Source organism: Sinocyclocheilus rhinocerous, unplaced genomic scaffold, assembly GCF_001515625.1.
Source record: "Sinocyclocheilus rhinocerous isolate Xijiao unplaced genomic scaffold, SAMN03320098_v1.1 scaffold11, whole genome shotgun sequence".
NCBI lineage: Eukaryota > Metazoa > Chordata > Actinopteri > Cypriniformes > Cyprinidae > Sinocyclocheilus > Sinocyclocheilus rhinocerous.
Window position 1 is genome coordinate 1283610 of NW_015625587.1, and position 11695 is coordinate 1295304.

The 11695-nt window shown below is 36.3% G+C and overlaps 1 protein-coding gene across 2 annotated transcripts in view; it reads left to right on the forward strand.

The window, feature by feature from the left end:
- The window catches only part of LOC107755537 (mitogen-activated protein kinase kinase kinase 5-like), a 23669-nt gene extending 20481 nt beyond the window's left edge, over window positions 1–3188 (forward strand). The window contains exons 24-27 of one of the 2 annotated variants that reach the window (XM_016572387.1): window positions 909–1036; window positions 2170–2258; window positions 2408–2484; window positions 2852–3188. In XM_016572387.1, coding sequence (XP_016427873.1) covers window positions 909–1036; window positions 2170–2258; window positions 2408–2484; window positions 2852–2948 — 391 coding nt within the window. In that variant the 3' untranslated portion in view covers window positions 2949–3188. Of the gene's footprint in view, window positions 1–908; window positions 1037–2169; window positions 2259–2407; window positions 2485–2851 lie in introns of those variants that run through there. The other variant, XM_016572396.1, reaches the window with a different exon arrangement.
- The last annotated feature ends 8507 nt before the right edge of the window (window positions 3189–11695 follow it).

An 11695-nucleotide genomic window follows, 5' to 3' on the forward strand; every position in this document is an offset into this window, starting at 1 on the left:
AGTGACTGTATGATTTTGAGATCCATCTTTTCACTCTGAGGACAATTGAGGGACTTGTACATAACAATTACAAAAGGTCAAAACATTTACTGATGCTCAAGAAGGCAACACGATGCATTAAGAGCTGGGGGGTGTAAACTTTTTGAATTGGATGATCAGGGTAAATTGTCCTTATTTTGTCTTAATCTGGGAAACGTATGTATTTATGTAGCTTCTGAAGTGCAGTACTAAATGAAAAAAATACGATCTTTAATCAAAATAAAGAAATGTACACATCGTCATCCTGTTCAAAAGTTTACACACCCTTAATGCATCGTGTTGCCTTCTTGAACATCAGTAAATGTTTTCACCTTTTGTAATTGTTTTGTATGAGTCCCTCAATTGTCCTCAGAGTGAAAAGATGAATCTCAAAATCATACAGTCACTGTTGGAAAGCGGTCAAATTTGCAGAAGATGCTGGAAAACCAAAGAATGTGCAGGAGCTGGAGGATTTTTCTGAAGAACAATGGGCAGTTGAACTGCTCAGGACCAACAAGGGACTCGTGAACAACTATCACAAAACATAAAAACAGTCATGGATCATCCAGGAAATGACACGCAGTATTAATATTTAAGGGTATGTAAACTTTTGAACGGGGTCATTTTTAAAAATTCAGTTATTATTTTGTCTTGTGGAGTATATATAAACATCCGTTATGTGAAATAGCTTATTCAAGACAGTACTAAATAAAAAATAACATGCAATTTTCATGATCCCTCTTATTTTGTGAAAATTATGAACATTTTGCATATTCTTCAAGGGGTATGTAAACATATGCATATATGTTTCTTTAAATAGCCACAAGAGGGCGATGAATGAAAACCACACTGATTTCATGTGGTTGCCGATTGTTCGCATTGCGTTCCAGGTTGCTAATTCAGCTGAATGAAAAGGAGAAAGAATTCCAGGAGCTTCTTAGGAACTCACTTCAGACCAAACAAAGGCACATCAACGCCCTGGAGGTCAGAGCTGCGTCTACAGCTGCAGGTTGCTCAGGTTTTTTTTATCTATAACTTCTGAAATGAGCACTGTATTTACCACTGAACAATTGTTTGCAAACTTCTTCCTCCATATGAGAGAAAGTTCTCGCCCGAGGCAGTCAAAAGGTGTGGCCATGGAGCGATATGCGTCACATTTATTCACATCTACTCCACATGCCACTGCTTGTCTTTAGTTCTGGGAGGAGTTTTTGAGACTCATGAAGAACACGCCCTTTAATCGCTTATAACTGTTTCCCAGTTTCAACCAACCCAAGTTTATGCCTTACCCGGGGGGCTTGCATTTTCATTACAATGTACTTTAGTCAGGGCTCGCAAAATCGGTAGCCCGACGTCCCTGGGCTATTGTGTTTTCCAGTCGGGCTACCAAAATGTATCACCACTCTGGCCGATGGGCTATCTTAAATGCAGATCTCCCGCGGGTCCTTAAAAACTCCTAAAGTGAGTTGTATCAAATTTAATGTCATAAAAAGTTTTAAATACGTTAAATGGTATAAGAAATGTCTTCATTATAATTTCAAGAGGTCTTACAGTTGGGGACGGAAAGACAAGAGTCAGATACGGCTGGATTAAACAGGCAATTATGTCATTGAATAAATATGAGCGCTGCAAGTTTCAAGTCAAAACGTCTTTATTTGAATGTATCTGAAGGGAACCGACTGTCCCCAGAAACGTGTCGTTGGCATTTTAATTTAATTTTACCTATAATTCCTGATAAAGCAGCGGTTATGAGCTAGGAGCTGCTTTGTGTACAGCCCTTACCCGGGAAACCGCAATATTTCAGCGCTCCTAAAGCGCCACCTCGTGGCAGAGAATGAATTTGCATTTCCAATAAGCCTTCCTTTGTGTTTATGGGTTTTTTTTTTTATTTGGGCTAGCTAAATAAATTTTCGGGCTACCAAAATCTGAAGAGTACCTGCCCGAAGGGCTACCAGGGATTTTGAAATTTTGCGAGCCCTGCTTCTATAGATATAATCCCTGTTCTGGAAGTGTTTTAGAAATAATACTTTTTGTAATGACTTGTTTTTTAGTAATAGCATATGACAGTAACATTCCTGTAAATGTGCTAATTATGCTTCCATAGTAACAGGTTATGTAGCCATTGTGTGATATGCTTATTCTTTCCCACAGTTAATAAACCTTCACCCCACAATGCTCACAATGCTGCTATGGTGCGCTGGTTAAAAGGTGTTCCAGTGGATAAGAAAACCATAGAAATAGTAAGTGGAAATATGGAAAAAATAAGTTAGTTTTGACCACAAGCTTTGATTTGCTAACTCATATTTATAGACTTCTAATAGTGAAAGTCAGCTTAAAAATCCAAAATGTTGAAGTTGATAGTGATTGCCTGTTCTTTGATTCCTTTCAGCTTGTTTTTCATGAGTTCACCTTGGATAGTCTCCTCCATCTCGCTTGCAGAGATGATCTGCAATATTGTGGCATCAAGTAAGTCCTTCAGTTGATCCATACTGAACAGGAAGAATATGGTGTAGGAGAGACATTATAAAAATAGTTAGCATGCACTATTTAATGAAAGAAATCATATACACTACTGTTCAAATGTTTGGGATCTGTAAGATGTTTTTGAAAGTAGTCTCTTATGCTTCGCCAAGTCTACATTTATTTGATCAAAAACACAGTAAAAAATAATAGTGTTAAATATTGTTACAATTTAAAATAACTTTTCTATTGTAATATGTTTTAAAGGAAATTTATTTTGAGCAAAAGTGTAAGAAAAAAAATTTTAATCACAGAATTTTGAATGTTGTTGTATATTGTGAAGTAAATCTGGGTTCATGCATTTGTCACTCAGAGGCGGGATGCTGTGTCGTTTGTGGGCTGCCATCTCCAAGCAGAGGAAATCTCTTCTCAGTCCAGTCAAAGAGGACAGTGAAGATACCATTCTCTAACAGACATGAATGACTCTCTCTTGACCAGTTTTTAGATGCTATGAGCTCAGTGAGTTTGCAGTTAATAGAGTCTGTGCCTTTTTTGGCACTATTATTTTATGCCTATGCCTGACACACACAAAAAACACCACTTTTCAAAAGTTTTTGGTTGGCAAGATCTTTTAAAGTTTTTGATTAAAAGGCTCCTATGCTCTTCCAGACTGCATTTATTTCAGTAGTCATTACTCCATACTTCAGTGTCACATGATCCTTCAGAAATCATTCTAATATGCTGATTTGATGCTCAAGTGACATGTATTATAATTATCAATGCTGAAAATTCTTGCTGAAAAGTTATGCTGCTTAATATTTTTGTGGGAAAATTATTAGAGAACAGAATTTATTTGAAATATAAATATTTTGTAACATTATAAATGTCTTTACGGTCACTTTATCAATTGAATGTGTGCTTGCTGAATAAAACTATTAAGTTCTTAAAAAAAAAAAACGTAATAACCCCAAACATTTGAATGAACATTCAGTATCTCAGATGTAACCTGTTAGAAAGAGATGTGTGAAATATTTATGCTAACATCATCTGAAAATCATGTGTTATCGTGCAGGGCATTGAGTTGTATACTGTACATATGTTAGGGTACAAAAACACTGTATTTGTATTTATGAATTGTGCATTCTTACTAAATACTAAATATTAACTACCTTTATAGAAGAAAGCAATACTGACAGCAAAACTAGAAAAAAGTAAACTACATTTAAAACTAAAACTGCAATTTAGTAATTTATTTTAGAAATAAAGCTTTAAATTGTAATGTACAAGTGAGAAGAAACTGTTACATTTCTTTCTTGTTCATTTTAAATGGTCCTATACTATAACAAATGCATTTTTGAACACACAAATATTCCAAGTAATCCTTCATTTCACGTGAGATAATAAAAGCTACAAGAAAATAATTGGTAAATGTTTTTTAGAATAGTTTTATATGGAGTATAGTATGTTGCACCAGACAAAACATGTCAGCGTTCCAAAAATGTATTTGATGTCAGCTATTGTATTTTTTAAGCCAGAGGAAAAATGTTAGTAATGATCTTGGCATATAAGAAAATACAGTATGCAAACCCAGCCACACAGTGAAAGACTGATAACACCTGCTAAACATCTGAGTCGCCGTATTCACTTTATTCTTGATGCATTTTTAATGAAGCCAGATTTTTGACAAGCTTTCTATCTAAACAAGCTTGCTTGCATTCACCTTAATCATCTGGACGAATGTGTGAATTTCACTTCTCAGAATATGTTGTTTTAATTGTATAAGTAGAAGCTACTGCAGAGGTGCAGTACTTGAATGCTTATAGAACATATAAATGTCATTTTACAAACATACACAAGCAGCAGTAACATCATTTTCCAGTGAAAAATCCCACTGACGTTATTCACATTCCTCAGAGAGCTATGAAACACATTCAGTCCTTACAAAGTGTGAGTGTTGAGTGCGTGTTTGGAAGATGGGCGTTTCACAGTCCTGTTTGGAAGAAGTGATGCCATGCACTGAAGCTGATCTAAGAGTTCCAGCCGTGCTTCCTTATGTTTCTGAACTGTTGATGTTGCCTTGGCAACAGCCATTACATCATCCTCTGACCTCTGCCTCCAGGTTGAGGATCCGTTTACCACAGGGAAATTTTCTCCCTTTCCCTGATGTTTGTGGCTGTGATCCATTTTTTTTTTGGTGCGGTCAACCACTTTGATGATTGGGCTTAATCACCCAATTCATCATAAGGGATATGAGCTAATCAGTGGTACAGGCTTCTCTAGTCATTCAATGAGCCATACCTTGCGTTGGCTGGAATAAACTACACAACTTTTAAAACTGCAAATCGGACCGCAAGACTGCAAATCGGAGCAAAAATCTGTGCAAAAGTTGTGTAATCCAGCCTTAACTGAGAGAAATTTTACAGAGTTTGAAATAATTTTGAACCCAATTCAAAACTTTTGTTGTTGTTGTCTATCATTTTACTTTAAATGCCGTTGCAGTTAACAATGCTAGTCCAATTTAAATTTGCCTTTTATTGATTATACATCAATTGCTTTTTAATGACTTTGCAAGAGTAATAACTAGCAGAGCATAGCTTGCCCTTGAAATCTGGTTGTAGTCCAGGGCTCTCCACGGCTATGGTGCTTTTCAGCAGGTGGAGCAGATGTCACTCTGCTGGATTTTGAGGTTAACTGAACAGGATTTGCTTTTCATAGCCATATATCTCTTCTTCCTCCCTTCTGTGTATGTTATTGAGCTCATTCTGTACTTCTTTTGCTGTCAAGACCTCTTTAACTGTCTCCTTGTGAAGGCTGGTGGTGCATGTGATCCATTAAACAGGGAATTCTGTACAGGGATTGTGGCTTTCAGACCAACTTCATTCTGTTAGCGGGAGGATGTTCTTTTTCATCAATGAGATTTTCTACCATTTCAAATAAAGCTCTCTTATCACTGCTCTACAGACTCAAGTTTTCTGAAACTGCCCTGTGGTCCACGTTATGTGAAGAAATTACATTTGGTGAATGGATGATATTATATGCTCATATGACATGGAATTATGCAATGAATTCTGAGGGGGGAAAAAGGAGGAGAGAAGAGATAGTTACAGGGGTTGGAGAAAATATTGTGAACACCTGAGAAATAGCCAATATTTCATTATTAAGGTGTTTTACCACCATTTGCGTTTAATACAGCTTCTTAGAATAGATTCATACAATTTTTTATAGAGTTTCCAGTTGAATGAACATCTGACTGTTTAGAACATCTGCAAATTGCTTGTTGGAGGAGAAAGCTTTGTCTCACTCTTCTCTGCAAAACTGACCACAGTGGTTTGATAATATTCAAGTCGGGTGATTTGAGAAGGCAAGGGCAGATTTTGAAGTTCATCTTGGTGCTCCATCTGTCCAGGTTTTATGATCATGACACCATCATTTTTGCATTTTAGCGTGTCTGTAATGAATGTTTTAGCAGTTGCAGCTCTTTGATGGATGTTGGCTTTGGGAAGGTCTATGTGGCTGGTTCTTGTGGAAATAGAAACTTCAAAGTGAATATTGAGGTTTGCTGTCACTTTTGCTGCAATATTTTCGTGTTGTTTGTTGGTTCTATCATTCACTTTCGGGGTTTCGCTCACAATTCTTCTTTGCTCATGAAATTGTGTCATGCTTTGTGTACGGAGTCATATTATATATATATATATATACATATTATATACATATATACAGACTGTTGTTCTTAAAACACTAAACAATCAGGTTAATGTGACAGACGCTTCCGCTGAACGGGCTCCCATGATTTGCCCTTTTTGGAAGTCTGACAGTCACACATTTCACACACTGCTTGTACTAACCACTGCTGAACATGACTTATACTACTCTGATATAGAGAATATATATAATGAAAAAATAAATACAAGGTAATCACCACCCCTACAAAATGACAGATCATATAGGCCACATTCTTAAAAATAAAGGTTCTTTATTGGCATATGGTTCCATGAATAACCTTTAGCATCCATAGAACCTTTCCACCGCACAAAAGTTTAAAGGGGTCATATGATGCGATTTCAATTTTTCCTTTCTCTTTGGAGTGTTACAAGCTCTTGGTGCATAAAGAAGATCTGTAAAGTTGCAAAGACTAAAGTCTCAAATCCAAAGAGATATTCTTTATAAAAGTTAAGAGTCAGCCACACCTACCTAAAACGGCTCGTTCGAACACGCCCCCACAATGTTCTTTTTAGCAGCATCATATGACCCCTTTAAGATTATTACAATTTTCTTTACACTAAGAAACAAAAATGGTTCTTTTAAAAGCTGTTCAGTGTTGTTAAGGAACTCAAAATGGCTCTATGGCATCACTGCAAAATTCTCAGTTTGGGACCATTATTTTTAAAAGTGCACATCCCCATTATATCCAGAGAAGTTTAGATGTGTTTGCAGCTCAAGCATATTGAATAAGCACCATCAGTATAGTACAGTCTTAGCTTGGCACCACAGCTGTATCTACTGCACCTGGAGTGGATGGAAGATGCTCATTGCAAGTCTTCTCTTAAGCCGGCTACAATTCTTTTTTAAAAACGCTGTCATTTAAAATGTACCAATAGACTATATTTCAACAGCTTTTAAACTGATCCAGTAGGGTCAAAGTGGGTCATTCACCCACTCTGTCCCTTTATCATTCTGTCTTTATCTTCCTGGTAAGTACAATGTTTGTCATGGTAATGAAAGGGTCTTTGGGCGGATCTTTGGATGGTGGAGTAGGGGGTGGAGGCCACGTGAAGGTGTAGAAGGGCAAAAAAAAGGGGGCTGTGCTTTCTGCAGTGTAAGGTTCAATTCATGGCTTTGGAAAAGGGTCTGGAGGTGAGGTGTGGGGGATGAACATCTTTTGCATGTTTATATTCATGTCTGTGTTATTTTATTTTATTTTATTTAGGCTAATTTAGTTTAATTTAATTGCTATTGAAGAAAGTTTAAGATCATGAAACGGGTGAAATGAACTCCTATACTGTAAGAAAAAAAAAATCGGGAAAAAAACGAGATAATGTCTTTTCAGAAAATTAACAGTACTTTTTTCATTAAGTTTACACACATTTCCTTCAACTATTAAACATAACAAAACACATCGCAATGCCTTATTTCAATATGCAATGCAAAATCTGCAGAAAATCAATATAGAAAATTCCTTTAACCTGGTACATTAGGCCACGTTTTTACAAACTTTTCTTAAAGTATATCTGGGGCAAGAGTTTTTGCAGAATATGTAAGATATGCCGCTTATATTTTTTGATCACTTTTTTGATAAGGGTGTCATGTAAAATACTTAATAAAATGACAATTATGCATTTTGATAATTTAGTTGTGTAATGACTGACAATAGTGACAAAGTTGAATCTAATCCAAATAATAATAATAAATAAATAAAAAACACCATTTACAGTTACTCCAGCTCCTATTCTACTAATTTTAGTGAGTTAAGTAGCCTAAGTGGACACTGGACACAGCTTTAAATGCAACCCAGATAAGAAATCTTAGAAAGATAAGACACCTGCGATTCACAATAATCCTTTGTTCTCATCCCAACAGTTAGGACCTAATATGCTAAAACTGTAATAGCATCTATGTTGCCTCAATCATATAATACAAAGAAACAAAGTGATCCTGTAAATGATATGACTCAAGGGACAGCATCAGTTAAAAATGTACAACATCAGTACAGTTTTCAGATGGATGACAAAAGTTTTATGTGGTGCAGCTCATCTTGACCTTGAAAATTTGCTTTGTTACATATTCAAGTGGAATTGTTTAGGCTTACTTGGTTGACTTGGATTTCTAAATTTAATTTCGGCTAAAAGCAAGTGGTTACTCAGTAGGTGTTTCACAGTGCAAAAAATGTTGTTGGTTGTTGCCTCGTCATGACATTTCACCCAGCAAATTAAAGACTGATTTACCTGTGACCTCATTTGCGAGGCACATTTATGAATACCTTACCTATAAATATTTACCTTATCATCATTATACTTAATAGAAAAAACTTTGTGTTCGTCTTTGCCCATATTTTACAAAGTACATTTCCCAAGCCTTTTTAAATTTGCAACATACATTCACATTGTGACATTGTTTAATATTGGTTTTCATTACTTCACTTATAATATCTAATGTCATGCAACATTACACCAGAACTGTGGCTGACTGGAGACAATTATTTCAGACAAATGACATAGTATGCTGACTAACTGGTTTCTCGTTCTGCTGCACATTATGATCTCTAATAAACAAGCCTGATTTATTTGACACCACATTGTTTTATTTATGATCTGTCAAACCCATCCCGTTGCTTCCCATTTGAACTCTACAAGGCTGGCAGGACAGACATTGGCAGAAATGTTTCAAACAGTGATCAGATGAGACTGCCCAGGCTTCTTCTCAATGCCTCATTCTCTCACTAACACTATTCTAAAGTTGGCTGATACCACATTCCTCACATAGAAACACACTTATGAAAGACTGAAGGTCTATCTGGGCGCATTCTGGGCATTCCTGTTATTGTGATTTCATTAAGGGGCCACTGATGACCCTGGTCATGTAGAGATGCTGACCCTTGGGTTCTGCAGGGCAATAGACAGGCTTCTCGAGACTGACTCTATTGAACCTGAACCTCACTATTGAGCTTTAAGCCCAGTGTCCAGAATGGGTAGCAATGGAACAATCTACTAGACATCAAATAACAACTGAACTCTATTATTTAGATATTTGAAAGCAATTTAATCTTTTTTTTTTTTTCTTTTCTTTTAAATTTTTAGGAGGCATGAGAACTAATTTGCATTGAAATATTTCTCTTGTTTCCAGCTCAGTCAGATTGAATCTGAACTACTAGTCACATGCAACATGAGTGACTCTTTGTGTGTGGAACATTATCACAAAAACATGTGAAACAGTAACATGTTAAAGAACATGATTCATCGGTTTAAAGATTTCTTATATCACGCTTTCTTCTCTTGACAATGAAAATAGTTAAACCAGACTTGCTTCTCACTCAGTCTAATTTCCCTTTCTAATTTTGATTTGATCATATTAGCGCTCTATTGTGTCCTGTTTACTCTGTGGTTGGATGTCCCTCATGGTTCAGCCTCTATTCAGCTATCAAATTCAACAAAGCCATCAGAAAATATTGCCCAGAATGTGTTGAAGTTTGTGTACGCCCACAGAGACATAAATATTCTGTGTCTCTCTCTCTCTCTCTCTGTGTGTGTGTGTGTGTGTGTTCACATCTTTAGTTTACAGTGCCTTTTTTTTTGTGAATGGCATATGGTTGTTTTGTCCTTATTATCCGTAATGAAATGCTGTTTACATGTAATCGCAAAACTGTCCTCAATAAAGCAAATCCGCACTATTTTCTGCTTTGTCACACCTCATTCATTCATTTTTAACTCATAAAGCTTTTGAGTGAGTCTTTTACATAGCGTCATGCTTAAACAGTGCAAGTGAAGAACATGAGGTCAATGAATAGTAGGATTTGTGAATGCATTAGCAGGTTTGTGGTTAATTTTTGTATCTTTTCATTTTAATATTTACATCTAAAGCTTTGCAGGATGAGTCAGCTTCAGAATGAGATCTGTTCAAACTGTACTTATTGGCAATAGTATCACGCATAGATTTAGAGATGATTATATATGCCTATATAACTAGAACAGGGTTGTGTGCCATTTAACGTTAAATTGAGAATGCTGTTTAAATTCCAATTCAATTCCTGAAGCTGAATGGAGATAGCAAGCATGATGCAGAATTGCAGTTTAATTTTGAATGTGAGGAAGTAGAATTACAATTATTTTAAATTCACATGACTAATTTGAATTAGAAAAGCTGTTTGGAAGTTTTGAAAAAAGTTTTTAAAACTTTGACATTTAAAACTTTATAGGGCCCTATACAGAAAGACAGCTCCAGTGGCAGGGGGCTCTTGGGGGGGTTGTGTTAATACAGGCCAACAGCTCCAGTGGCAGGTGGCTCTTGGGGGGTTTGTGTTAATACAGGCCAACAGCTGCACAAAGGAGCCCCACTGGTCTTTTCGGGGGACGGGATGTCCCCTCTCAAGCGTGCCATTTGCACCCCCCGATTTCACTCCTACACCAACCCCCCTCTTCCATATAGCGTCCACTCTTATCCTCTCTTGAGCAGATGCCAGCTGCACTCTACAGGTGGCAAGCAGTTTTGTAATTCATAAGATTCAGCAAACCATCTTTTTTTCCCGTTATCATTGTTTTGCTACTCGGGATATATTAGGTCATATTGAACTGAACATTAGACAGTTTGTTTCAGAAACTGATTTCTTCTGCAATATGATATGTGACATTATGTTGTGAAATTTCACTATATGTTAGTTAATCTACACCATGATATCAACAAAAACATGAATAAAATATAATGTATTACAAACACCAGCAAACACCACCAGTTTCTGTATTTATGTGTTTCATTTTGAAACAGGAAGTTTGGATGTGATTTTGAAGGTGTAAATGACTATTTGCTGCTTGCTATTTATTTGGGGGAGGGACGTTCTTATGTTAGCAAACATTTGATTGGATAAAATAAGCCAGTGCATGATGAGTCATTAATATTTTTGGTCTGTTGCCTGGAAGAGAAAGAATATATTAGAATATATATAAAAAGTAAATAGGTAAATGTGAATTTTGTCAACATATAGCATATACATGACCTCTATGCTAATACATGTGGACTAAAAGGCACAAAACTCCAATTTTGATTTCATGGGTGGCTAAACTTTTTACGCATTTTTATGCATATAATATAATTTATAAGGGGGAAAAAGTCAAAATGTTGTCTCAGACATTGTATTGCACGTGATATGGGCTCGTGGCAGAGAAAACATCACTGAATAGTATCTTTCTATGGCATCTTTCTAAAATGAAATTTAGTCCATTGAGTCACAAACTATGCAGTTTTGAACATGTTGGAGACGCAGGCAGACGGAACCTTCTAATGTAAAACAGTTTGGACAGGTAAAATAGGTGACAGTATTTAAAATATGCGAGCTTTTAAAGATAAAAAGGGACAAAGTAGATATTTTCTAACTTTTCCTGACTACATTTGTAGTTTCTAAACAGTTTAACAAACCGTCGTTGGTAATTAGGGATTCCTTTAATTCTAAATCCACCCCTACGTAAAATGTGGTACATTCCACACTGGAGGCCGAGAGTTGGGACGGTCT